The sequence below is a fragment of the Dryas octopetala genome, chromosome 3 (genome assembly GCF_963921425.1).
Source record: "Dryas octopetala chromosome 3, drDryOcto1.1, whole genome shotgun sequence".
Classification (NCBI taxonomy): Eukaryota; Viridiplantae; Streptophyta; class Magnoliopsida; order Rosales; family Rosaceae; genus Dryas; species Dryas octopetala.
In genome coordinates, this window is record NC_141368.1 from 10,852,295 (window position 1) to 10,874,925 (window position 22,631).

Consider the following 22,631-nt stretch of genomic DNA (forward strand, 5'->3'; position numbering starts at 1 on the left):
CCAATTCTTTTTAGCCATCCATTTCTTTAATTTTGTGCTAAGAACTACCCTTCCATTTAACTAAATTTTCCTGCCGAGTAGATAGCAAACCAAAAGGATTCACAAATTCAGGAGTGTGGGGGTATGACTTCTAAGGGAAGGCAAACCACCACTAATGAGGACAGCAAAAATCTAGGCTACCAGGTCAAAATTGTTTGATTTCTATGACAAGGGAACGAAAGAGACAACCCATAGTTTCATCAAATGAAGTGTAGAAAATGATTGAAGAAAGTGAAACTCATTAAATAACCACAGACCATTACAAAACTCAAGACAGTTCCAAGAGTTGTTACAAAATACATGAGCATTCTCAAAGCCTACTCCCTCTTTTGATCTATTTTGCTTCACTGAAGAATTATAAGCAGCAAACGAAAAATAATATTTTTATTGAAACAGAAGAGACCATAACATGAAACAAATCACTAGAATGTCGCCTCTTACCCTGATCTCCAACCAAAACCAAATTTTCAAACAAGTTACCTAGCTAACTTCTTTTGCTGCTGCAATAACTGCCTCTGCAGTAATGCCATACTCCTTGTATATTGTTCCTGCTGGTGCACTTGCCCCAAAACGATCAATTCCAATTGCCTTTCCTTTGCTTCCAATAATCTTGTGCCACCCAAATGTTGATCCAGCCTCAATGCTAACCCTTGCTGTTACCGCAGCTGGCAAAACACTTTCCTTATATTCATCTGATTGGTCATCAAAGAGTTCCCAAGAAACAAAGGAGACTACTCTAACAGCCTTCCCTTCCTTTCTGAGTTCATCACCAGCTTTGGCAGCAATTTCCAATTCAGAGCCAGTTGCAATCAAAATAACATCTGGCTTGTTACCTGAAGAGTTGTCTGATATAGTATAGCCACCCTTCTCGACTCCCTCAATGGAAGTTCCAGGAAGATTGTGCAGCTTTTGCCGAGAAAGGGCAAGGATAGATGGTCTCTTCCTGTTAAGTACTGCAACCCTGTATGCCCCAGCAGTCTCATTCCCATCAGCTGGGCGGAGCATCAAAATGTTGGGCATTGCCCGGAAACTTGCCAAGTGCTCTATCGGTTGATGGGTTGGTCCATCTTCCCCAAGCCCAATTGAATCGTGGGTCATAACATAGATAACTCCAGCCTCAGCCAAGGCAGAGAGCCTTATGGCAGCTCTCATGTAGTCAGTGAAAACAAAGAAAGTGGCACAGTATGGAATCAATCCAGGGCTGTGAAGGGCAATCCCATTGCAGATGGCTCCCATCCCATGCTCCCTAACACCAAACCTAATATTGCGTTCTTCTGGAGTATCCTTCTGGAAGTCTCCAAAACTTTTCAACAAAGTCATGTTGGATGAAGCAAGGTCCGCACTGCCACCAACAAGACCAGGGAGAACTTTCGCAAGGGCATTAAGGTTTGTCTGAGATAAATTCCGGGTAGCATCAGCTGGGCTCTCTGGAGTGTAAGTCTGCAAAAAGAGCAATCAGGAGACCTTATAAGATGACTTTTATATGCAATCCTAACTAGCTACATTAATATACAATATGGTTTATCTCAGAACATGCAAAGCAGGCCTGGCCAATTTTTGATACTCAGTTAAGGTTGTACCCCAACGGCCAACTCGACAAAAACCAAATGCGGGGACCCAAATAAGCCAAAATATGCTATTGATGCCAGCCAGAATGCTTGCCCGAACATTTTTGTGCTTGTTGACAGATAAGTCACATATAAAATAACCAAATAAGCTCTTAAAGGTAAGAAAAAGAGCAATTAAAGACGGAGCTTTACTCACCGGGAGAGCCTTTTCCCAACCAGCAGGTAGCTCACCATTGATGATGGACTTCAGCTCTGCAGCTTCCTCCTTGTACTTCTTCTCATATTCAGCAAACTTTGCATTCCATTCAGCCTCAAGAACAGAACCCTCAGGGATATGGCGACTCCAATGACTAAGATAGAACCAACCAAAAAGGATGATGTAATTAATGCAAGCAGACTGATTAAACAGATGGACATTTAATAAGATAGTATTTACCTTTTTACATCCTCTGGCACATGGAAAGGTTCATATGGCCATCCAAGGTTCTTCCTGGTAGCATCTACTTCCTTGGCACCCAGTGCAGCACCATGTACGCTGTATGAATTTGCCTTGTTTGGAGATCCAAAACCAATGGTTGTTGTCACCTGTGAAGATACAAACAGTCAACATGACATTGACTAATATCAGATCAAAATGAACCTTAAAACAAAGACCCGTTCTGACAAACACTTTCTACAGAGAATGCCACAATGCATATTTGGATAAATCAAAGTCCCTTTCAACTCTAAAAATGGGCCTTTTAAATTATCCCAAAATTCATGCAACATAACCTCTTACTAAACTTTAATGACAAAGTTGGTTGAGCAGTTAAAAAATTACCAGTCTTATTATGACTTTTTTCCAGTAAATAAGTGACAAATATAATAGATCATAGAAAAATAGTTTTCCTTGACATCGCATCCAAGTGTACTATATTCAACAATCTAAAAAGCATCATATATCTCACCTTTATCAAAGTGGGCTTGTCTGTGACGGCCTTTGCTTCCTTAATGGCAGCCCGAATCTCATCATACCCGGTGTTTCCATTCTTCACCCAGATAACGTGCCACCCAAGACCCTCAAAACGGGTATCAACACTCTCAGTGAATGCAATCTCAGTATCTCCATCAATGGAAATGTGGTTGTCGTCATAGAAGGCAATCAGCTTCCCAAGTCCCCAATGCCCCGCGAGGGAAGCAACTTCATTTGAAATACCCTCCATTTGACAACCATCACCCAATATAACATATCTGCAGAGAAACAACACCAATACTGCTAAGCAAAACCAAAGCATTACAAATTTCACATCAAGACAGAGGAAGTAAAAAACAAGTTCAAACAATAAGGTAGTTATACGTGTAGTGGTCAACAATTTCACTGTCTGGTTTGTTGAAACGTGCAGCCAAGTGCTTCTCAGCAAGGGCCAACCCAACAGCATTCCCAATGCCTTGCCCCAGAGGACCTGCATCAAATCAAATGAAAATAATTTTAAGAATACCAGCTAAGAAAAAGAGTGATCAATTAACCTTCAAGCTCACAAGTAGTTAATTAAATAAGAAGAAATTGAAGAGAGAATCTAACCAGTTGTGACTTCAACACCAGGTGTCTCAAAGTTCTCAGGGTGTCCAGGGGTCTTGCTTCCCCATTGACGGAAGCTCTTCAAGTCTTCTTCCTAATCATTGATCCAAAAACCAAATAATCAGTTCATAACCGATCTTCGTAAATTATACGGGAACAATTACATTTTACTATTTTAGCAAAGCTAACAATAATGATTCACTAACTTATATGCCAAAAAAAAAAAAGTGGAGATGGCTGGATGCGGCTAAGGCTTCAATGGAAAAGGTACCCGTATCGAAAATATGGTTAAGAACAATCAATGAATAAAGTATGTTTAAACATGTCTTCACAAAAACAGAAAGAACATGCATATGTTCAAACACATGAATTTCCCAAAACAAACATGCAGAACCAAAACTAGTCTGTGCGCAGAGAGAGAGAGAGAGAGAGCCCAAAAAAATAGAAGTGTATAAGAAAACCAAGTTCAAAGCTTTTTTCCACCAGTGTCCTAATTCTCCATTCAAATACCAATTCAATCAAAATACGCAAAACCCAAGTCCATTTTCAACTCAAACACACAAAGAAATTAAACCCAGAAAATTAAACCAGCAAAAAACCGACCTGAATACTGTCATATCCAGCAAGGTGAAGCAGAGCGTACTGCAACATACACCCATGTCCAGCAGACAAGACAAACCGGTCACGGTTGAACCAGTAGGGGTTCTTGGGGTTGTACCTCATGATCTCATCGTACAAAATATGACCCATCGGAGCACAGCCCATGGGCAAACCCGGGTGACCCGAATTCGCTTTCTCAACAGCGTCAATGGCCAAGAACCGGATCGTGTTGACTGACTTCTCGACCAGAGAGTTCTCTGTGGTCTTGTCCAGAGTCTCTACAGCGGTGGCCCGGACCGGCCGGATAGAACCGACCCGGCGGCGCTGGAACCGGGACAGCTTGGACGACGTAGAAGCTGAAGACGATGATGAAGAAGTGGATTTGAGGCCTGAAAAAGTGGGCAGAGTGATGGCTGATGAGAGAGAGACTCGGTCCGATGATGGGTTCGGGCCATGGTGAGAAATGGCCCGAGCCAAGAGGGCTTGGGAGAGAGTCACAGATGAAGATGAAGTCATTGCTGGGTCTCTGGGTTTTGGCTCAGAGAGAGACAGAGAGAGCTGAGAGTTGAAGAAGAGAGGAGAGAGAGAGAGAGTGAGAGACTCAGAGTCTGTGAGACTGTTGAGGCTCTTTGATTTTATCGGATAGGAGGAGCTGGGCTTTGAGCTTCTCGTCTACACAAGAAGACAGGTAGAGGAAGGAGCTGACCGTTAGATTCAATGCAGATCCAATCTCAGCCGTTGACTGAGGGTAGGAGTTGGGGAATGCTCTGCCTTCCATTTTTTTTTGTAATGTAATCAAATTATGACTCTCTAAGTCTATATTTGTTAATTTTTTTTTGGGGGGGTTTATAATATATTTTCTAGCTTTTGATGGGGTGTGAAAAAGCAAAGTTTTTATTTTGGGAAAATCATTTTCCTTTTTTGACTTTCTGCTTTATATATTTATCTATTAATTTTGTTTTGGTGATGGATCCACCTTGGTTTGTCCTCAGGCTAATCTTTGCTTGGATTGGATGTTTGGTACCATTTTAGCAGATGGTGGCTGCTACTTGGGTGGTACAAATTAGTCCTTTTACTATGTTAAGAAATAAGAACATAATTGGACTTGAGGGTGGTACTTGGGAGTAATGAAAAATACAAACTCTAATGTATGAAATTTGTTGCATGACTTACCACCTAAAATAGTATGGAAATAAGCTTATTATATAAACCATCGCCATATTCGAATGGAGATTTTCATCGAATGATCATTTTTCATGCCTTGTCTATTTTTATTACTTTTTTGCGAGAAAGTTTATAATTTTAACTCAGTTAGATGGTGAAAAAATTGAATTATCACTCATTTAAATTACAATCAAGATGTGGTTAAGTTGGCAATCGAAATATGATTATCGATCATTATTTCAATTCTCAATTAAATAAGGAGTAAGTTGCTCTAAAGTTAACTTTAAAAATCAAAATTATAAACTTTGTGATGGAAAGTCAAATAAATAAATAAGGCATGAGAGTGGATCATTGGATGAAATTGTTATCTCACTCTAAGAAAGAAAAAACTTTCTTTAAGTAGCCCATAAATCATAATAATAGTCTCAATCGAAGGTTTGTATCAATTTTGGTGGGTTGTTGAAGAGTAAGACATATGAAAGAGTTTGGTGGAAGGAGGTCTATGAGTCCATGACAATATAATATTTCCTTTGGGTTGAAGATTTGTTCAAAAAAGGTAAAAGGTTGGTTAGGAAGATACATTAACCCCTTGTTGTTCAAACTTGAAAACCTCAGTCATCCATAGTTCAAAATTTGCTACTATTTCAGCACCATATGTTTGACAAGTGCAACTTTTTGTTATATTATCTTTTTTTGCTGACATATCTTATATTATATAATGTCTCTCCACGTGTATATAGCAGCCAAAAGGAAAAGAATAATCCATCTGATCTAAACAGAAATTGAACACTTAGCTGCTACTCCACTCATGTGATTCTACTGGTTTTTTTTTTTTGGGCCAAAACTCATGTGATTCTACTTAAACTTTCAACCGACACTTCTATCATAAATATCCATAGAGGGATTTTAAAGGGGATATACTATTTTTAGGGAAATAAAGAAAGTTTACCATAGGCAACATATGCATCATGGCTGGCCAACCCAATTTTATCCTTAAAAAATATATATAATTTCAATAACTTTTTTCTTTTGAATGGTAAACAACTCAAAACACAACAAAAACTACATCAGAATGGACCTGAAGCTAATTTTGCCTAGCAGATACTCATGCAAAAAAGCAGTAACAAAAAGAGGAGGAAAACTTAAAATATGTAAATCCGATCCAATGGTAGCCTGAAGCTCATGTTGGCAAGAGAATCAGCTACGAAATTTTCAATAACTTTATGACAATGTGGATGCAATGAGCAATTTTTGTGTTTTCTTTTTGGAGTTCAAATAGAATTATGTAGTACAATGGATTATTAATACAGTATAATTTTGGTTGAATATGATATATATACAATAAAATATAGTCCAATGTAATACAAACAAGATTATTGAGATTACTATTATTATTAGTTTAAAGACCAAATTTCATCTGTATAACCATAGTGGGTGTCTGGGTGATATCAAAATCAAGTTAATTTGAATAAAAAAAAAACCAGAAAAAAAAAAACCATGCACTAGAGTTCGATTCAACCTTCCTTAAACAGTAGTATCTGATCATTCAAGTGACCTCATCAGATCAAAGTATGATTGCCACCTAATTCCTACCAAAATGGTCAAGCAGCAACTTCACCACCAAACCCAACAAAGTTGCTTTAACACGATATAAAAGCATAACCAAATGGGAGCATAAATGTAGTTCTTATAACAAAAGCTGCACTTTGAAATATAATAGGCATGCTACACTACAGCTCAGTCAGAGCATCCAACTAGTAATAATACAATATTAATAATATATAATTTTCACTAGACGCACCAACATTGAGGGAGACAATCATCCCTCTCTCGACATTCTAAGTTTAGCAAAATGGTGTAGTCTCACATACATGCATCCTACCCCCACATAACAAAACAAGAATACCACATATTTTAACATTAATTAATACAGGCACTTTTTTAGTTGCTAAAACTAAATGAGATTCAAAATGGAACCAAATATGAACAAATAAATAAAAAATGCTCAGCAATATCATCTGCTCTCTCAAGATTCTATTACATTAATTGGTATGTAAAATTTGAAGTTTTATTTGGTACCTGTACAATTACTTTAATCAAAATATTCTGCATTTGTCTGTGTTCCATCAGCACAATAAAAGTTATACAACCCAGAGTTCAGTGTTTCATAGAAGGACACATTGTTCCATTTGTAATTCTGGCTACCATTCACTTTACATGTTCTATTCTCAATGATGTATTTGTACAAACAAGTGATGCATAGAAGAAAATGAAGCAGTTCTCTTTTCCCTTCTCTCATCTCTAATAACGGTTGGAAGGTAAATGAAGTAATACCCCATCTACTCAAAGCAGAAAGGAAAAACAAAAATGATACACAAAGTTTGTATCTCATCCAATCCAATTTAAAATCTCACATCAATTTGATTCGCTTATGGTTTGAAGCAGAATTCCTAATCCCTTTACTGGTCACAGAAAATGGGGCTGATGCTGATCGTAGGGAAGGTGACTTGTCTATGTATGCATTCCGATCATCACCATTCCAATACAATATGACTCGATTTGTGCACGAATGTGACCAGCTATCACCTAGACACAATGAAGCACAATCTCAAGGACTCTCAAGGATGCCAAGTGATTACGGAAAGTAATATATTGACCATTAAAAATGAGAGTTGAAAAAGAACTTACCCAATGCAAGACTTAATTGGAACGAACCTTCTGTATACTTAGTGGTCACTTGATTGAATATGACAACCTGCCACAGAGAACAAAAGAGCAAACGTTGGAACCCAAAAAGGTAAAGTAAATAAAGCAAGAAAGGTCCATTAAGAAGAAAATTATTAGGATCTCCCCAAGAAGTGTGATTGAAAGAGCATAGTAATATATGTCTTGTAAAAAAAGAAAAAAAATCTGTCCAAGATCTTGCTAACAGACCTGTCAAGTGATATTGGCATATTGCAATGGACCCATTCATTACAAAAAACGAGAAATTAAATCTTGAAACTTATGACTGTTCCTTTGCATTCAAATCACATCAACTTATCTAACATCACAAAATATATGATGAGTTCACTAGTTTAGAATACTTTTCAAGAAATGAAAACCACTGCTTACTGCCAGATTATATTTTTTTGTAAGGTTCATCAACTTTAAGGCCATTCCACCAAGTAATCGAGTTCTCAGAGCCAAGTCCTCAAAATCTTGGCGGAAGTGAAAAGTAACACTATCAACAATAACTATCTTAACCTGAAAAAATTTTTGAAGACAAATTAGTACGTCCAGGGATGAAAATATGTAGTGCATTAAAGGAAAAAAATAATTAGAAAACCAGATTCGGTTCACAAATGAGTGAGACATCAGCCAAAAAAATAACAAAAATAATACAGAAGCAAGGCATAAAAGTATGCATCAAGTTATCGACAAAATAAACAAACACACACATGCTCATATGAAAATGTAACTTCCATGCAAATATGATTCTGTAAGATGCATTAAGGCACAATCCAAATTAATATATAAATGCTATACCTACATCTTTATGCTCCAAGATGAATTTGTCTAAGTAATTTATCAGGGCAATTTGCTCTGTATAACTGCAGATGCGGAAATAAAATATGTCTTCCAAGATGTCAGTAGGCTGAATTTCAACTTGGCAAGCTCGAGATTCCTTCCGCAATACCTCACTATAATTTGACATGTCCACTACAGAAGCTTCAGCAATTTGCAGAGCCCGCTCCACCATGAAGCTGCCTTCCGTATCTAAAGTATCATTCAAGCACCGTATTCTAAACACCAGATGCAACTGGGAATCTTCTCCAAACACAAAATGAAGACAGCAAAAAAGTTAACACACTGACCGATATATACTGCTTTTCCACCTATGCCACCATAATCAACTGGAATTTGTACATTCACTGCAAGTTGAATCCTTCAAAGCAAAATATGCATTCAATGCCTTTGGAAACAAATGAAAGGATCAGAGAGAAAAGACTAGAATGGAAAAACCCATACCCCAGCTGTGTTTTACCGATGCCCGGTACTCCACCTAAATGTTTTAAGAAAATGAAATCCAATAAAAATCATCTCCTGACCAATTGAAAGCTTGCCACAGTTTCGTGTTTATTAACAATGAAGACAAAAGCATGCAAATGGATGGCCATATACCATACACATTACTCCAAGAAAAAGGTAAAGGAATAACTAACCAATTTCAGTAACTTCTTTGCAATTAATTCCCCCACCAAGGATGTTATCTAGATCAGCACAAGAGGTAGTGATGCGTGGAAACAACTGCTCTTCATGGAGCATTTCCCAAGCAGTTTGTGCACCTACAAGGGGACAGGAAACAAGTTGCTTTTGAACTTTACTTTCCAAAATAAATAAAAAGATGTGACATAAATTTACAGCTTGAGCAAATCTTTCGAAATTAAGTAACAAAATAAAAAGTTGGTCCTATAAATATAATGATCGAGGTTGCTGAATCAAACGTAAATCAACTCTAACAGATAAAATAGTTACATAAAAAATGCACTCAAGAGTTATGATTACTGTGGTTGTGATCAATGGTAATGCATGACAACCAATGAAGAGGCAACTCTAGTTTGAAAAGTATTACAAAATGGTGAAGAAATGACATACAATCAAAGTAATATATGACTTAATGAAGGTATGAAAAAGGAAGCGAGTACCTAGTAAACATGTCTAAATGGCGGGTTAAGGTGTATGCAAGTAGAAATTCAATGAAAAAGTAGGTTACATTTATTGTCAGGGTTAAAAAAAGCTATCAACCTTAGGTGAAAAAGCAACTTTCAAATGACATAGATTTAACAAGTGCAATATTGTATGTTGTATCATATGGAAAGCATGCATGCAGAACCACATTATTGTATAGTGTGTGATGGGAAATCATGGTGTTATGGGTCTGTGGTGGGGCTTTCATTAGGATTATCCCAGAGGTATTTATAGTTTACCAGTTAGAAGCTTTATATAGCCACTAACTCTCTAACTGCTGTATACTCTTCCTTGAGACCTAGGTTCATAGTAGTTGTGAGAGCTGTATGTGTCGGTTTGGGTGTCCATATGTGTTTAGGATTTATATTAACTGTCCTCACCAGTTTTGGTTTTTATTAGGTGTTTTTATGTAAGCCAGTTTAGGATTTCTTCTTTCTTCTCTATATATAGTGTTGCATTGTCTTCCTTTATTAATGAATGAGAATAAGATTTGAAGTTGCAATCTTATATTAGTTTGTTCTTTAATTGGTTTGTTCATAGTAGTAAAAATATAGCATCTTCTTCTTCTTCTTTTTTTGCCCCCTAAATTTAGCTGGGTACTTAATGATGCAGATTAGGTCATTGTATTTGGCTCTCATGAGCCTAGTGAGGCCACCAGGCCAGTAAAGAGGGAAACTGGATAAAGACATTTCACATAAATTGAAAAAGAAAAAACACTTAATTTGAGGAGGATTTTATATACTTATATATATATATATATATTATATATAGGTCAACGAGATATTTACCATTGACCAGAGCATCGTTTTTCTCTGGTTGGTCCAAACTACAACCATGTGATGCAACCTTCAGGATTTCAAAAGCTTCACTCTCCGGAATTTTTAGATCTGTTGATCAAAAAAGAATGCTAAAATTCAATCATCACATCTCCAAATGTTATCAAAATCAATACAGATTTCCTTAAGAAATAAATTAAAACATAAAAAACTTTAAAATGACATACATAACCTAAACCTATCAGAATATGTAACATAGAAGTCGTTGCCAAAATTAAGTTCTATAATGTCGTTGTAGAGAAAAATCTACATAAATACAGTGCCATCCAAAATTACACTATTTTAAAAGGTACCCAAAATTCAAAAACAGCCGACCATAATATAATACTTCATTTTGCAACTCAGGTCACATGGGTTAACTCTTCTGACTTCTGAGTTCCAACAACATCACAAAAATACCTTCTGGTTTTTTTTTCATTTTCAAATTCTTCAATTATTATTTGGAAGATTTAGGACCTTCATGTACTATTTTGCAAGAATCATTGAATTACCCACCAACCAATTCATTCCATTTAAAACAATGTTTTCTCTCTTTCATAATTTTACATGGAACATTTGGCGATTACGTCCATAAGATACAATTTGACACAAACCCAACTGAGAAAATCACATAAATTTCAGGGCAGAGAGATGGGTGGTGATGATTACCTCGAGCAAGGTCGGAGGGAGAGAGAGAAGAGAGCGAGAGGAGAGTGGTGTAGCCTGCTGATATCAGTTTGCCTCTCTGTGATGCTGAGATTGGTAACCTTCCCACTTCCATTATCTAGACAAACAAGACTGGGTGCGTTTTTTTGATTAATAGGGAATGAAAGTGGAGGGAAATTTTGGCGGTCATCGGCCCATCAATCATATATTTTTCTTTTTTCTTCTAAGAAAATATATAATTGTTCTTTTCTCTTAAATTTTCTTTTTTAGAGTATTTTAAATGCTTTTTTTTAGGTTCAGTGGTAAAAAACACTTACTTTTATGTTCGACTCTCACTGTCTCACATTCTTCTTCCTTGATTAAAAAAGCAAACATTGCATTATGTTTGAACGATGAAGCATAAATCAATAGCTCATTGAAAGTAAGTTTGGATATCATCCTTTATTTTCTTCTTAGGATTCAACAAATTTACAAAAAGGGAAAAAAGACTTACCTATCATTGATGCATCCATTCATACGTTTATAACTTTGTTCATTATATGACGAAAGAGATAGAGACAATAAGAGTATACATTTATAACATAAAAACTTATTTTTGTCTTATTGGTTTTAACTAAAATAATAAAAACTTATTTTTGTCTTATTGGTTTTAACTAAAATAGGGAAGAGGTATGAGAAGAATGATAAGTACATTAACCCAAAAGGATGAGAAAGTAAAAAAAAAAAAAAAAAACTATTTTTTAATTGATAGAAATTATTAATAAAAACAATTTCAAGCATGGTTATTGACCGCAAGTCAATCTGATGTCAGTAACTTCATGCAACCAAAAACTTTATGGAAGGCATAACTCTTCAAAATAAATCTGACATGCAAAATGGTCACCTGTACAAGTGAAACTCCATTTATGGTTGGGAGATATACAAAAATGAATAAGAATAAATAATTTAAAACAACCAATGTGCAGATGTAACATATATTACAAGGGAAAAGTATGAAGTTCTTGCAAGCATTTTGGCAACATATTTTAAGGTATCACGTGCATCACACTGCTTTCTCAAAATATGCTCATAACATTTGCTTGATGTCAATAGTCAGTCTTTAGCCAGAGCCAGACTTGCAGACAATCTTCCGTTCATCAATAGAAAGGTGGTTCACTCTGAGCCAACCATTCTAACATCTAAAAATCATTTTGACTCACAGAATGGCTCCCCAACCATGGAACAGCATTAAGTGGCTGGACATTTAGTAGATGCACGGCTATGGTTGCTGTTGCAAAGATGCTTGGATCAGAGATGTCAGAGAGGGATGAATGCGGGCCGTTCTCATTGAGCGAGCTTCACTTCTTCCCTCAGCATATTCCTCCCCCAAAGGCCACCTTGGCCGCAAATCAAACTGATTCACAAATCAAGAACAGATAAATAAGGCTCTGGTAAAATAGTATAAGAATAGACTAATACAAATATTCGATCAAGCAGAAATAGTAAGCCAACACATAATATGCAGGTACATGCTTATGAGGGTCAACAATTTAACAGCTGATGTACTCTCTTTAATATAGTTTATAGTCCAATGATTCACAATCAATTGGATTGATGGCATTAAAGTCCACAAAGAAAATATCTCTGTTATTATAAAGGGAGACAAAACAGTATCTTCTTGTGAGTTGTGACACATGAAGCCTTAACTCATCTTCATAAATTTTCACTATCTGTATGGTTTATTTGTAACAAGGGCCAATACTAGGAAATGCTTGCTTTCTTTTCTTCCTATTTATAATGTATTTTTAAACATTTTTGTGGCAAATGCAAGGTGTTAAGAATACTTAGCCAGCATTACATCTTAAGAAGGGAGAGTGATACAGAGATGAAAATCAATTAAAAAGAGATCCAGATTAAATAAACAAACATGAAACTAAGAAACTGAATGAAAAGCAAAACAAACCACAATATCTTCAGGTTCATCTGCAGCAGGTGGTGGATCAAATCTTCCCATACAAAAGTTCTCAATGCCAGTCCAAGCCACCATTACACCTGGTCAGGTTAAAATATAGGCATTAGTCTCCATTTACAGGCATCGACCACCTTGTATGACAAGCAATAAATATAGGAACTTTCCAAAAGGAAATTCTCTGTATAGAAGACAAGCATGTTAAAATCTATGCATCAGTCTTCATGCAGAGGTCTTTACCACATCTTTTCAGTGATGACCAACTATGGGTAAAATTGCTTTTAATTCCACAGAATCAAGTCATGTCAGCTACTAACGGTTAACATGCTAGTATCCTTTCTTTATCAATTGAATTTCACATCATCCACAAGTTGATCATAAACTAGATAAAAAGAATTACCATTATCAGTACAAAGGCTGGGAGGAGGGCACACAAGTTGTAAGTTGTTTTTCCTGACAACCTGATCAAGCCGAGCTCGAACATATTGATTTGATGCGACACCTCCAGATATAACCTGCATAGGAAGAATATAAAGATGGATGTCATGATCTGCTACATTAAGGAAGACAATCATAAAGAGGAGGTGCCCCTAATCATGAGGTGGGTTGATGAATACAAAATTGAGAACTGCAGTTCACGCACCAAATATTTTACAGAAGGTTCAATTTTCAAAGCCCACTCAATTGCTCGCTCACACCTTTCCTCAAGATGTAACACTGCAACTCGCTGCATAAGAAACAATCTTAAAGTGAAAAAAGAAATAGAAGAAAAAAAGTCAATACCTAATGCAATATTACGCCAAAATAGGATAAAGAATAAAGTAAAAAGAAATCCAGTAACCTGAAAAGAGGCCGCAATATCAGCTCGAGACCTTCTATCTTTGCTACTTGCTGAAGAAATAGGAATTGTGGTATCACTGCACAGCACAGATGAGGAGAACCATAAATAGATAAGCAAGATGACAAAAATCACTGCACAAAACAATAAAATTAGTACTGGCAGCAACCAAGAGTTATTTGTTGTGATTTAACTGAATTTTATCAGTTCCATATGCTACGTGATCACCATCTGTAAATAGCTAGATTTCCTTATCTTTTAGTATACGCTATAATTGAAAAGGAATTGTGCGAATTTGATAAAATTCACAAGAAACATAAAACAGAAGTCTGCTTCCAAAAATGATTGTGTATTTCTACACAATCTACATAAATATCACTGGATTCAATTGCCAGCCTCACTTGAATCTTCAGGCTAGCATAAGAAGTGCAATCTTTATATTTGTTTCATTGTGAAGGTGTGAATAAAGTAAATTCATGAGACAATAAAGCATAAGTTGCAAGTTGCAAATTGAGTGTACGAGAAGTTGAGTCTTCAGACATATTATACCTACATATTTCTAGATTCAATTGCCAGCCTCACTTGAGTCTTCAGACCAGCATACGAGAAGTTGCAATCTTTGTGTTGTTTCATTGGGATCTAGAATTAGAAAACAAATGAGTTCCAAACTTAAAGATACAACTCCATGATACAGAAATCTCGGTATGTATTATATAATTATGTAGAAAGGCAATGTATATTTAGCCAAAGGCAAAACCAGACTGGGGAAAAAATGCCTTAGAATAACTTACTGAGAACTTGATTGATTCTGCATCACCCTCTCGAGCAAGCACTTCTATAGCTGGCCCACCACTTCTCCTCAGGTCAAGACCAAGCCATTTTGCAGTCTTGTCATATGCCTCACCAATCGCATCATCTATTGTGGTCCCAAGTTGTATGTATTGGCCAAGATCACGAGCAAGAATGAGTAGGTTGTGTCCTCCTAAAGACAGACAACAAGAGTGTTAAACAATTAAGGACAAGTTGACAACCCCAGAGGCCATAAGATCCAATGACATACAACATCAAAACTTAAATTAAGTCCACAATTTCAGATTGTCCGGGAAGTCATAAGCCTCATCTATTTTTCCAAAGCAGCAAATTGAGAATTAGACATAGTTTTAAAAGATGTCATCCAGAATACAGCAATGAAAGTAAGAGTGTAAGACACCAGATTAATTGTCAAACTGTGGTACTAAGAAATCATAAAACATTTCATTTATTTCTATTTTCTAAACTGATGAACAACTGGACTTTAACAGAATTCGCAATGTTGGCATCTAAATTAGATTTTACATTTTTTGGTGATTTTTTTTCTTGTAATAGTGGCAACTTGAAACTTGACAAACTTGTTCTGCAATTCTTTTAAACGGAAGGACAGAAGACCAGATTATACTGTTTAAAGGAACAAGAACACTACAACAATTGAATGCCAGCAAATGCTACATGTAATAGCCTATGAGTATCTATCACTACATTCCAACTTAAATTAAAAAACACAGGGCCACAAAAGGAACAGATCTCATGTAGAAAAGATGTACACTCTCTTACCTGAAATAAGCAGGGCCAGGAAAGGAAATTGCAAATCGCGCTCGGTTAACCTAGAACAAGAAAATGAATATGTCATATGCATAAAAGCAACTCGCATCATTATTTTAAGTGCATACAACAGTACATACATGATTTTTCAAAATAAAAATAATATATAGCTGTAATTTAAAAATACTATATGTGCCTAGCCAAAGAAAAGTGTTTTTGCACCCCATTCTGCATTGGATGGATAGTTGGCATTGGTGTACCTGGCTACAAGAGCATGCGCCTCCATGTGATGTACGCCAATAATTGGTAAGTTAAAGCTACCAGCAATTTTACGAGCTTTCCGCACACCAACTGCATAGCAGTCGAATGAAACGTTAGTGCTAACATACTCCTTCGCAGTAAGTTAAAGTTAAAATTCAGGCCAGTTAAATGGCATACGAAAGGAAAATGTGACCCTAATCCCTGTAGCTTGAACAGGAATCTGTGCCCAAAAGATATACGTAAATTAACAACTTTCTTCCCAAGGACATCCCCTGGCTGCTAAATTGGGGCCAGGTTGCCAGGGCACCAACCCAACTATATGGCACCACTGGCAGAAAATTTCCAGATAAATATACACCACAAAAGAAAGTATGAAACGAAAAAGTGGTACTACTCAATTTACCACGAAGACAAAGGCTTAAACCAGGACCAATGGTAACAGCAACTGCAGACAAATCCCTCTCAGTTAAATTAGCATTGTCAAGCGCTTCTTGCACAACCTGCAATCAATAATAACAAATTCAGGTTTGTGTTAGCATTAATACATTTTAAAATCATCAAGAAACAAAAGAAAATAAACTTGAAGCATTTGACTATATTACAAACAATAAAATGGAATGACGTAAGCCATCATGACACAGCAAGTTTTGCAAAACAACAACATAAAAGAATGATGTCTATGAACACCATCAGAAGTATCAGAATCTGGCTAAGTACCAGAAATCAAAACAAGATATGAAACACCATACAAAATTCAAAGGTTATAGTAATGAAGAAATAATACCTGATCAATCACTTGCAAATGTGCTTCTTCTGCCATTTTTGGAGCAACACCTCCATATTGAGCAAGCAAATCTGCCTTGATGTGGTCAAGGCTCAAAATTAGGCAAAGGTATCCAGTATAAGTAAATAACAAATAAAAAAACATAATACAGTACCTCGTTCTAATTAAAAGAACACAGTACATTGTACAGTTCTAGCCTCTAGGACCATATTGCTTCCACAAAACACTTGTCTCTAACAAGTAGTTCTATGAAGAGCAACCAACAAAAAGTCCTATTTTGCCCAATTCACTATACGTCAGGATGTCCTTATCAGAATAGAGGCCATAAAGTAATGAACTAGTTTCATGAAAATAGTCCTACTACAAAAACTAAAACCAACAAAAAAAATTATACATACCTGAGAAGACACAACTTGGCTGAGAATTTCACCATTGCCTTTCACCTGTACTCACAAAACCCACAACAAAAAACCAAAACCCAGTTCAGAAATACACAAAATTGGCAAATACCCAGTACAGAAAAAGCACATATAGAAGCAAAATCAATAACATACGACAGCAGCTGCGGTGTCGTCGCAGCTGGTTTCGATGCCCAGAACAAGAAGATCATCTTGAGGACATGGAATTCGATTCTGGGGCTCTGAAAAGGTGGAATTTTTCGATGTGGGGAAGTGGGAGTTCAAAGAGTTCAATGAAGAAGAAGAAATGGGGAGCGAGCACATGGGACTTAGTTTTGGTTTGAGGGGTCGTAGAGCTTTGAGAGTGGTTTGCATGTGTAAAAGTGAAGGTTTTAGGCGCCAAAATGTGAGAGAGAGTGCCATTCCGTACAGAGACACAGAGAGGGATGAAGAATATGGCGCACACAGTGAGTCAGTGACAGGGCTTCAAAGAACACAACGTATTTCTTATTCATCGAAACGCTTCTTTCAGTACCAGAAAGAAACGTTTTTACTTTTTTTTAATGCACGGACTAAGATTGTGCAGGTTGAGCCCAAGAAGATATGGGTCGGGCCTAACTAATTCCATCCTTTTAGCATTCAACTTCAACTTTTAAAGTAATTGGGCTCTGGGTAATTTTATAGACTAGAATTTGCTATGGACACTCAGACTAACAATTTCTTTAAAAACAATTTTACCTCTTCGGAAAATGACTTAAAAAGTTAAAAGGTCAAAACTCTAAATAATAATAATAAAGAAACTGTAAGAAATATAAAATAAACAGAAATGTCCTCTTAAGACACAATTTTAAGCAACTGTGAGCACTTATTGGATAATCACTGTCGGATTAAATGTGTAATCACTTAAATAAATAATTCATTCACTTGTTATATATACTAGATCCAAAAAAAGAGAGAAATTAAAGATCCCCCCAATAAAAAAAGTAACAAAAAGAGAGCCCAAGCCGGCCTCAAAGTGAGCTACAAAGAGTTGGAGTTGGAGTTGGCCTTGCAGTTGTACTTTTAGCATTGATAATTGCTGGTTTTGTTGAGAAGTAAAGGCAAAAATATGCTAGCAACACAGCAGAGAATTAGAGACTTGTTTTTTGAGTATTTTCTGGCAGACTCCCACAGTATGTGCTTGTTAATTGGAGTGTTCGAAGCATTTGTGTATGTTGCACAAATGACGTTTTTTGCTTGACAAACACCAGATGGGTTGAAGAGCTTGGGGATTGGTCTGTCCATGTCTTCATCAGCAATGGGCAGTTATGTTGCAAGCATGATTTTAACAGTGGTGAAGGAGATCACATCGAGGAATAGAAGCCAGTTTGGGTTCCTCTTAATCTGAATGATGGTCATTTGGACAGGTTTTTCTTCCTATCAGCTGCTTTAACTGCACTCCACAATTGGCATTGTGTTGTATGTGCCAAGAGGTATAACTTTATATCATTAGAGAAACAGGAAGGGGTATAAACTGAGGCAATAATGTTAAAAGGGCCCGTATTTTTAGACTACATTATATAATAGTTTTTTTTTTTTTTTTTTTTTGAATTGGAGGAGAGGGGATCGAATTTAGATGCATTGTGGGTAATTATACGGCCCTTTCAACTAGGCTACCCAACAACTTTTACATTATATAATAGTTGATGTGCTAATTGATCTCAATAATTGATGTAACAAGTAAATCTCATGCGCTAATGTGATTTAAATGTGGTTTCTCTAACATTACAAAATGTATCTTATTGCACTTGGTTGGTATCCTAAATTAAGGTATTATTTGAAGTAAAATTATAATAGGGCAAGTAATTTTCCTGGTAAAGTTAAGTTTTTGTCTAAAATTTAAGAGTTAAATCCTGTAAACCTATAAAAAGTAAAAGTAATTAAAAATTAAACTATAACTTTTTACATTGATGGAAAATCAAAATAAAAAACTAGAGGCTATGAAAGAGTTTGATTCTCACTTGGAAGTTTCCAATGAATTTCTACATACTTTGTCATAAAATATAGAGATAATTAAGCTTAGATCATTCGGAAAAACATGTTTTAGACATAGATGAAGGTGTTGATTAGTTAATTACAAGTGCCACATAAGAATATTAATTATAAGTTTGCACTTCTGATTTTTTTTATTTTTTTCAAAAATTCGATTTTGTCAATCTCTAACTTGCTCTTTTCTAATTTTTAAGTTAATTAATTAATTTAAGGTAACTAATATTATTTAAGATAATTAAGAGTGCAATTGATAAAATTGATTAGGAGTTATTTAGGCATAGATTTGAAGTTGAATTTCAATCAAACACGTGAAAGTGAGGGAGAGAGAGAGAAAGAGAGTTGGGTTGAAGGGAGGATGGTGACGGCTAATGGGGGTGGAAGGAGTGCCTACGCCTAGAAAGCAAAGATCACCACCCGAAGCAGGAATGCAGGATGAAGCGGAATTGGCAGGGAATAAGGCAAAGGTACGTACGTGGCTGGGTTTGGTTTAATCCAATGATGGGAGTGTTAAGTTGTCTTATTCCTCTTAGGAATATAAGACTTGGTTTAATTGAAGTCGGTTGCTCTTGAAACTGTTAGAAAATTATATGGAAATTAAAAAGGCTAAGTAATATAATTTTATATATTATATGTTGGAAAGCAAAATCGGTTTCCTACTGAGTGGTACCTTTTGAAGTGTTAGTTTTATTCAAACAAATTGATTAATATATATATATATATTTTATAATATAAAATTAGAAAGTTGCAGAATGATAAAAGTTGTGTACTTTCACTCAATTGGCTGCACCTATTCCAAATTAACCAAAATGTATAGTTGCTTTTCAATATACATTCTACTGTATCAATTGGAAAGACACGAACCAAGAGTTGTATTCGTTTACAACCAAAAGATACTTCAACCATTATGTTTCCTGAAGAAAGACTTGTTTCATGGAAAGATATCTTTTCAAAATGGAAAGGTATCTCGCATGCGTATAAATAGTGAAGCCCCACATTCATTTTATTCATTCAATTTTTTTTATCTGAAAGTTAGTGAGTTCTAGTGTACTTTCATATTTAGAATTATTAGTGGTTTGTGAGAGTTCAAACATATTTTGGTTTGCCGCTCCTTGTGAATTGAAGTGCTATTTCTGTGAGGAGAAAGATCGATGTGTCTTGGAAGACATTTGCCAATTCAAACTTTGAAAAACCTATGAGAGGCGATCTTATCTCAAGGCTATAGAATCCAATTCTAGTCTTGATTTATTAAGGTTTTTCTATTCTATTGGTTATTTCATTTATTTGTATTTTGTGAATTTTATTATATTTCATCTTCAATAAATATAGTAAGAGAAATTGAATTAGGTATAAAATAATTATTAATTACATTTATGATTTTGTTAGCCTTCTATTGGTTATTTCATTTATTTGTATTTTGTGAATTTTATTATATTTCATCTTCAATAAATATAGTAAGAGAAATTGAATTAGGTATAAAATAATTATTAATTACATTTATGATTTTGTTAGCCCCTGGGATATGCTTTTATTAATTATTTCTCAATGTGGGAGAGGTGGTGGGTTTGGAGGGGGATGGAGATGAGGTTTGAGTGGGTGGCCATGGGGAGAAGGAGTCTTGGAGGAGGAATGGCTGGAGGAGGAGTCTGCGGTCTAGGGCTGTAATGCGAGTGGATGGATACAATAAGATGTACCGACCTACATATTGGTACAACTAAATGTAGTGGTACAACTAAATCTAGTGGTACAATTAAAATATACCAAACCACGTATTTGTATGATTAAAATGCATCAATTCATGTATTTGTACAATTAAAATGTGTCAAATATACGTAGGAAGGGAATATGACTCAAATGGAAGTTGAATGGGTTATAACCAACCTGTGTGAGTGGCTGTGTCCATGTGCAGTCGGAGGGTGTGATGGTACAAGGCTTTTAGATTTATTTTTTTATCTGACTAGCTTTCTAGTTTAATAGCAAAATATATATTAAAATGTTACTTTTTGAACTGAATTTGTGTTGTACACTTGTACGTGATCCCCAATACACGGTAAAGTCAAAGGATTCATTTGGAAGTTGAGATGCGTTATTTTTTTAGACTTTTATTTCAACGGTCGACTCTATTAATTATGTGAGCTTTACATTCTGTCATGTGACCTGCTTGTGCGAGATTTTCAACTGCATGCATGTTCTATACTATGGGAGAAAACCACTTAGCGGGGTCGGTAAGACTGAAGAAATTACTGCAGAACCAAATATGTACCAAATATGTGAGAACGTAATCCAAATTAAGTATTAGGCTATGCTATGGTAGGGTGCCCAAATTATTGGTGTCTTAATTATTGGTGATCGACATGGAATTTTTATGTCAATTAAATTATTTAATGCATCTAATAATACATTTGCAACATAAGCTTTTAAAAATACTAATATAACCCTTTTTAAAATTCTACAAAACATCAATTAAATTACAAAATAAAAATGATTTTAGAAAAATTTCACCACAAAATTAAAAAACCTCTAAACGTACATTTATCTCCTTAAAAAAATTTTTCCCCAATTTTAGAACACTATAAAGCTACTACATCATCTCTCTTATTGCATCTACGGTTTAGAAAATTTTTGTTCAACTCATTCATTAAGGTACTCTTTATATTAATTTACTACTTCTATCTCTTTAATGATTTGTGATAGTTCATATGAAAAGTTCTTGTTTTAGAACTAGCTAGCTAATTTACTTGACTTTTACAGTTTTACAGTTCACATGTTGTACGTACTGTTTCGTTGATTTTTTTTTTTTTTTTTTTTATCAATGTTGTGTTGTTAATATGTTGGAGTTCATATAGGCTTTTTGATGTGTATAGTTTAAATTTTTTTTTTATTTGTATAGTTTAATATGTTGGAAATCATGTCAATTATATTATTTATTTGACAAGATGAAGATGAGTCAAGATGTATTAGATTTTTGTTATCTGTTGTAACTTGTATCTCAGTCCTATATATTGACGACCAAAAAGGAAATTTGAAGATGTTGGAAACCGTAGACTTATGTCTTTTTGCTGTTGTGTTGTTAATACGAGTTATTCATATAGACTTTTGTAGAGAGAGAAATAGTAGAGAGAGTGGGAGAGAAAGAGTGGGAGAGAAAGAGTGGGAGAGAAAGAGTAGAGGAGTAGGGAGAGAGAGAAAGAGTAGGAGACAGAGTAGAGAGAGAAAGAGTAGGAGTACTGGAGTAGGGAGAGAGTATTTTTCCTGTTTTGTTGTTAATACATTGGAATTCATATTCATATACATTGGAGTTATTCAGACTTTTCATTACTATCAATTCGATATGTGTTTAAAAAATAAGTCCTTTCATTGTTTTTAATCGTTAATAAATCTAATAAACGAAAATTTGTTTTAATAATTTTTGGTCCTCCTTTATCTTTACCCCATAGAGACATTGAATAGAAGGAGCTATTTTTTTTGCCACTGTAAGTTTGAAAATAAACGTTTAAATGTCCTTCAAAAACAAGTAAATAGATACGAAACATATAAAATGCAGTTAATCCTGCTGTAGAACAAGCTATTATTGCAAAAATCGGTGAATACCAACTATCATTAAGAATTTCATCTTTGGACCAAAAACAAGCAAGAGGTGGAATACCACAAAGAG

The 22,631-nt window shown here is 35.5% G+C and overlaps 3 protein-coding genes across 4 annotated transcripts; all 3 read right to left on the reverse strand.

Annotated features, from left to right (window-relative positions):
* Nucleotides 1-258: 258 nt before the first annotated feature.
* Nucleotides 259-4,402, reverse strand: LOC147290811 (transketolase, chloroplastic). Its single transcript, XM_086235311.1, has 7 exons — nucleotides 3,769-4,402; nucleotides 3,169-3,259; nucleotides 2,944-3,049; nucleotides 2,555-2,837; nucleotides 2,044-2,192; nucleotides 1,804-1,957; nucleotides 259-1,479 (listed from the first exon to the last, which is right to left on the reverse strand). Exons 1-7 carry the CDS (start codon nucleotides 4,279-4,281, stop codon nucleotides 520-522), a joined length of 2,256 nt encoding a protein of 751 aa, XP_086091437.1. The 5' UTR covers nucleotides 4,282-4,402; the 3' UTR covers nucleotides 259-519.
* A 2,581-nt stretch (nucleotides 4,403-6,983) lies between these two features.
* Nucleotides 6,984-11,280, reverse strand: RAD51C (RAS associated with diabetes protein 51C). Of its 2 annotated transcripts, none has more exons than XM_086237828.1 (9): nucleotides 11,145-11,280; nucleotides 10,449-10,547; nucleotides 9,135-9,257; nucleotides 8,941-8,974; nucleotides 8,787-8,857; nucleotides 8,609-8,688; nucleotides 8,044-8,175; nucleotides 7,618-7,684; nucleotides 6,984-7,515 (listed from the first exon to the last, which is right to left on the reverse strand). In XM_086237828.1, the coding sequence occupies exons 1-9, from the start codon at nucleotides 11,254-11,256 to the stop codon at nucleotides 7,340-7,342; spliced, it is 894 nt and encodes a 297-aa protein (XP_086093954.1). In that variant the 5' UTR covers nucleotides 11,257-11,280; the 3' UTR covers nucleotides 6,984-7,339. The 2 variants fall into 2 exon arrangements, with proteins under 2 accessions (XP_086093954.1, XP_086093953.1); XM_086237827.1 differs by having other exon boundaries at nucleotides 8,462-8,688.
* A 747-nt stretch (nucleotides 11,281-12,027) lies between these two features.
* On the reverse strand, nucleotides 12,028-17,437 carry GCP1 (glycoprotease 1). Its single transcript, XM_086237118.1, has 13 exons — nucleotides 17,105-17,437; nucleotides 16,949-16,993; nucleotides 16,551-16,625; nucleotides 16,170-16,266; nucleotides 15,766-15,856; nucleotides 15,518-15,567; nucleotides 14,719-14,909; nucleotides 14,481-14,566; nucleotides 13,931-14,006; nucleotides 13,733-13,816; nucleotides 13,490-13,604; nucleotides 13,084-13,172; nucleotides 12,028-12,534 (listed from the first exon to the last, which is right to left on the reverse strand). Exons 1-13 carry the CDS (start codon nucleotides 17,369-17,371, stop codon nucleotides 12,400-12,402), a joined length of 1,401 nt encoding a protein of 466 aa, XP_086093244.1. The 5' UTR covers nucleotides 17,372-17,437; the 3' UTR covers nucleotides 12,028-12,399.
* Nucleotides 17,438-22,631: the final 5,194 nt, after the last annotated feature.

Coding starts and splice junctions, on each gene's coding strand:
- LOC147290811 (XM_086235311.1), bottom strand. CDS start 4,281: ATGACTTCATCTTCATCTGTGACTCTCTCCCAAGCCCTCTTGGCTCGG. Junction 3,050..3,168: donor TGGTGTTGAAGTCACAACTG/GTTAGATTCTCT, acceptor GATTTGATGCAG/GTCCTCTGGGGCAAGGCATT. Junction 2,838..2,943: donor GAAATTGTTGACCACTACAC/GTATAACTACCT, acceptor GTTTCTCTGCAG/ATATGTTATATTGGGTGATG.
- RAD51C (XM_086237827.1), bottom strand. CDS start 11,256: ATGGAAGTGGGAAGGTTACCAATCTCAGCATCACAGAGAGGCAAACTG. Junction 9,258..10,448: donor AAACGATGCTCTGGTCAATG/GTAAATATCTCG, acceptor GTCCCCTTGTAG/GTGCACAAACTGCTTGGGAA. Junction 8,975..9,134: donor CAAAGAAGTTACTGAAATTG/GTTAGTTATTCC, acceptor TAAAACATTTAG/GTGGAGTACCGGGCATCGGT.
- GCP1 (XM_086237118.1), bottom strand. CDS start 17,371: ATGGCACTCTCTCTCACATTTTGGCGCCTAAAACCTTCACTTTTACAC. Junction 15,857..16,169: donor TTTAAGCCTTTGTCTTCGTG/GTAAATTGAGTA, acceptor ACTGCTATGCAG/TTGGTGTGCGGAAAGCTCGT. Junction 14,007..14,480: donor GCAATTGAATCTAGAAATAT/GTAGGTATAATA, acceptor TGTGCTGTGCAG/TGATACCACAATTCCTATTT.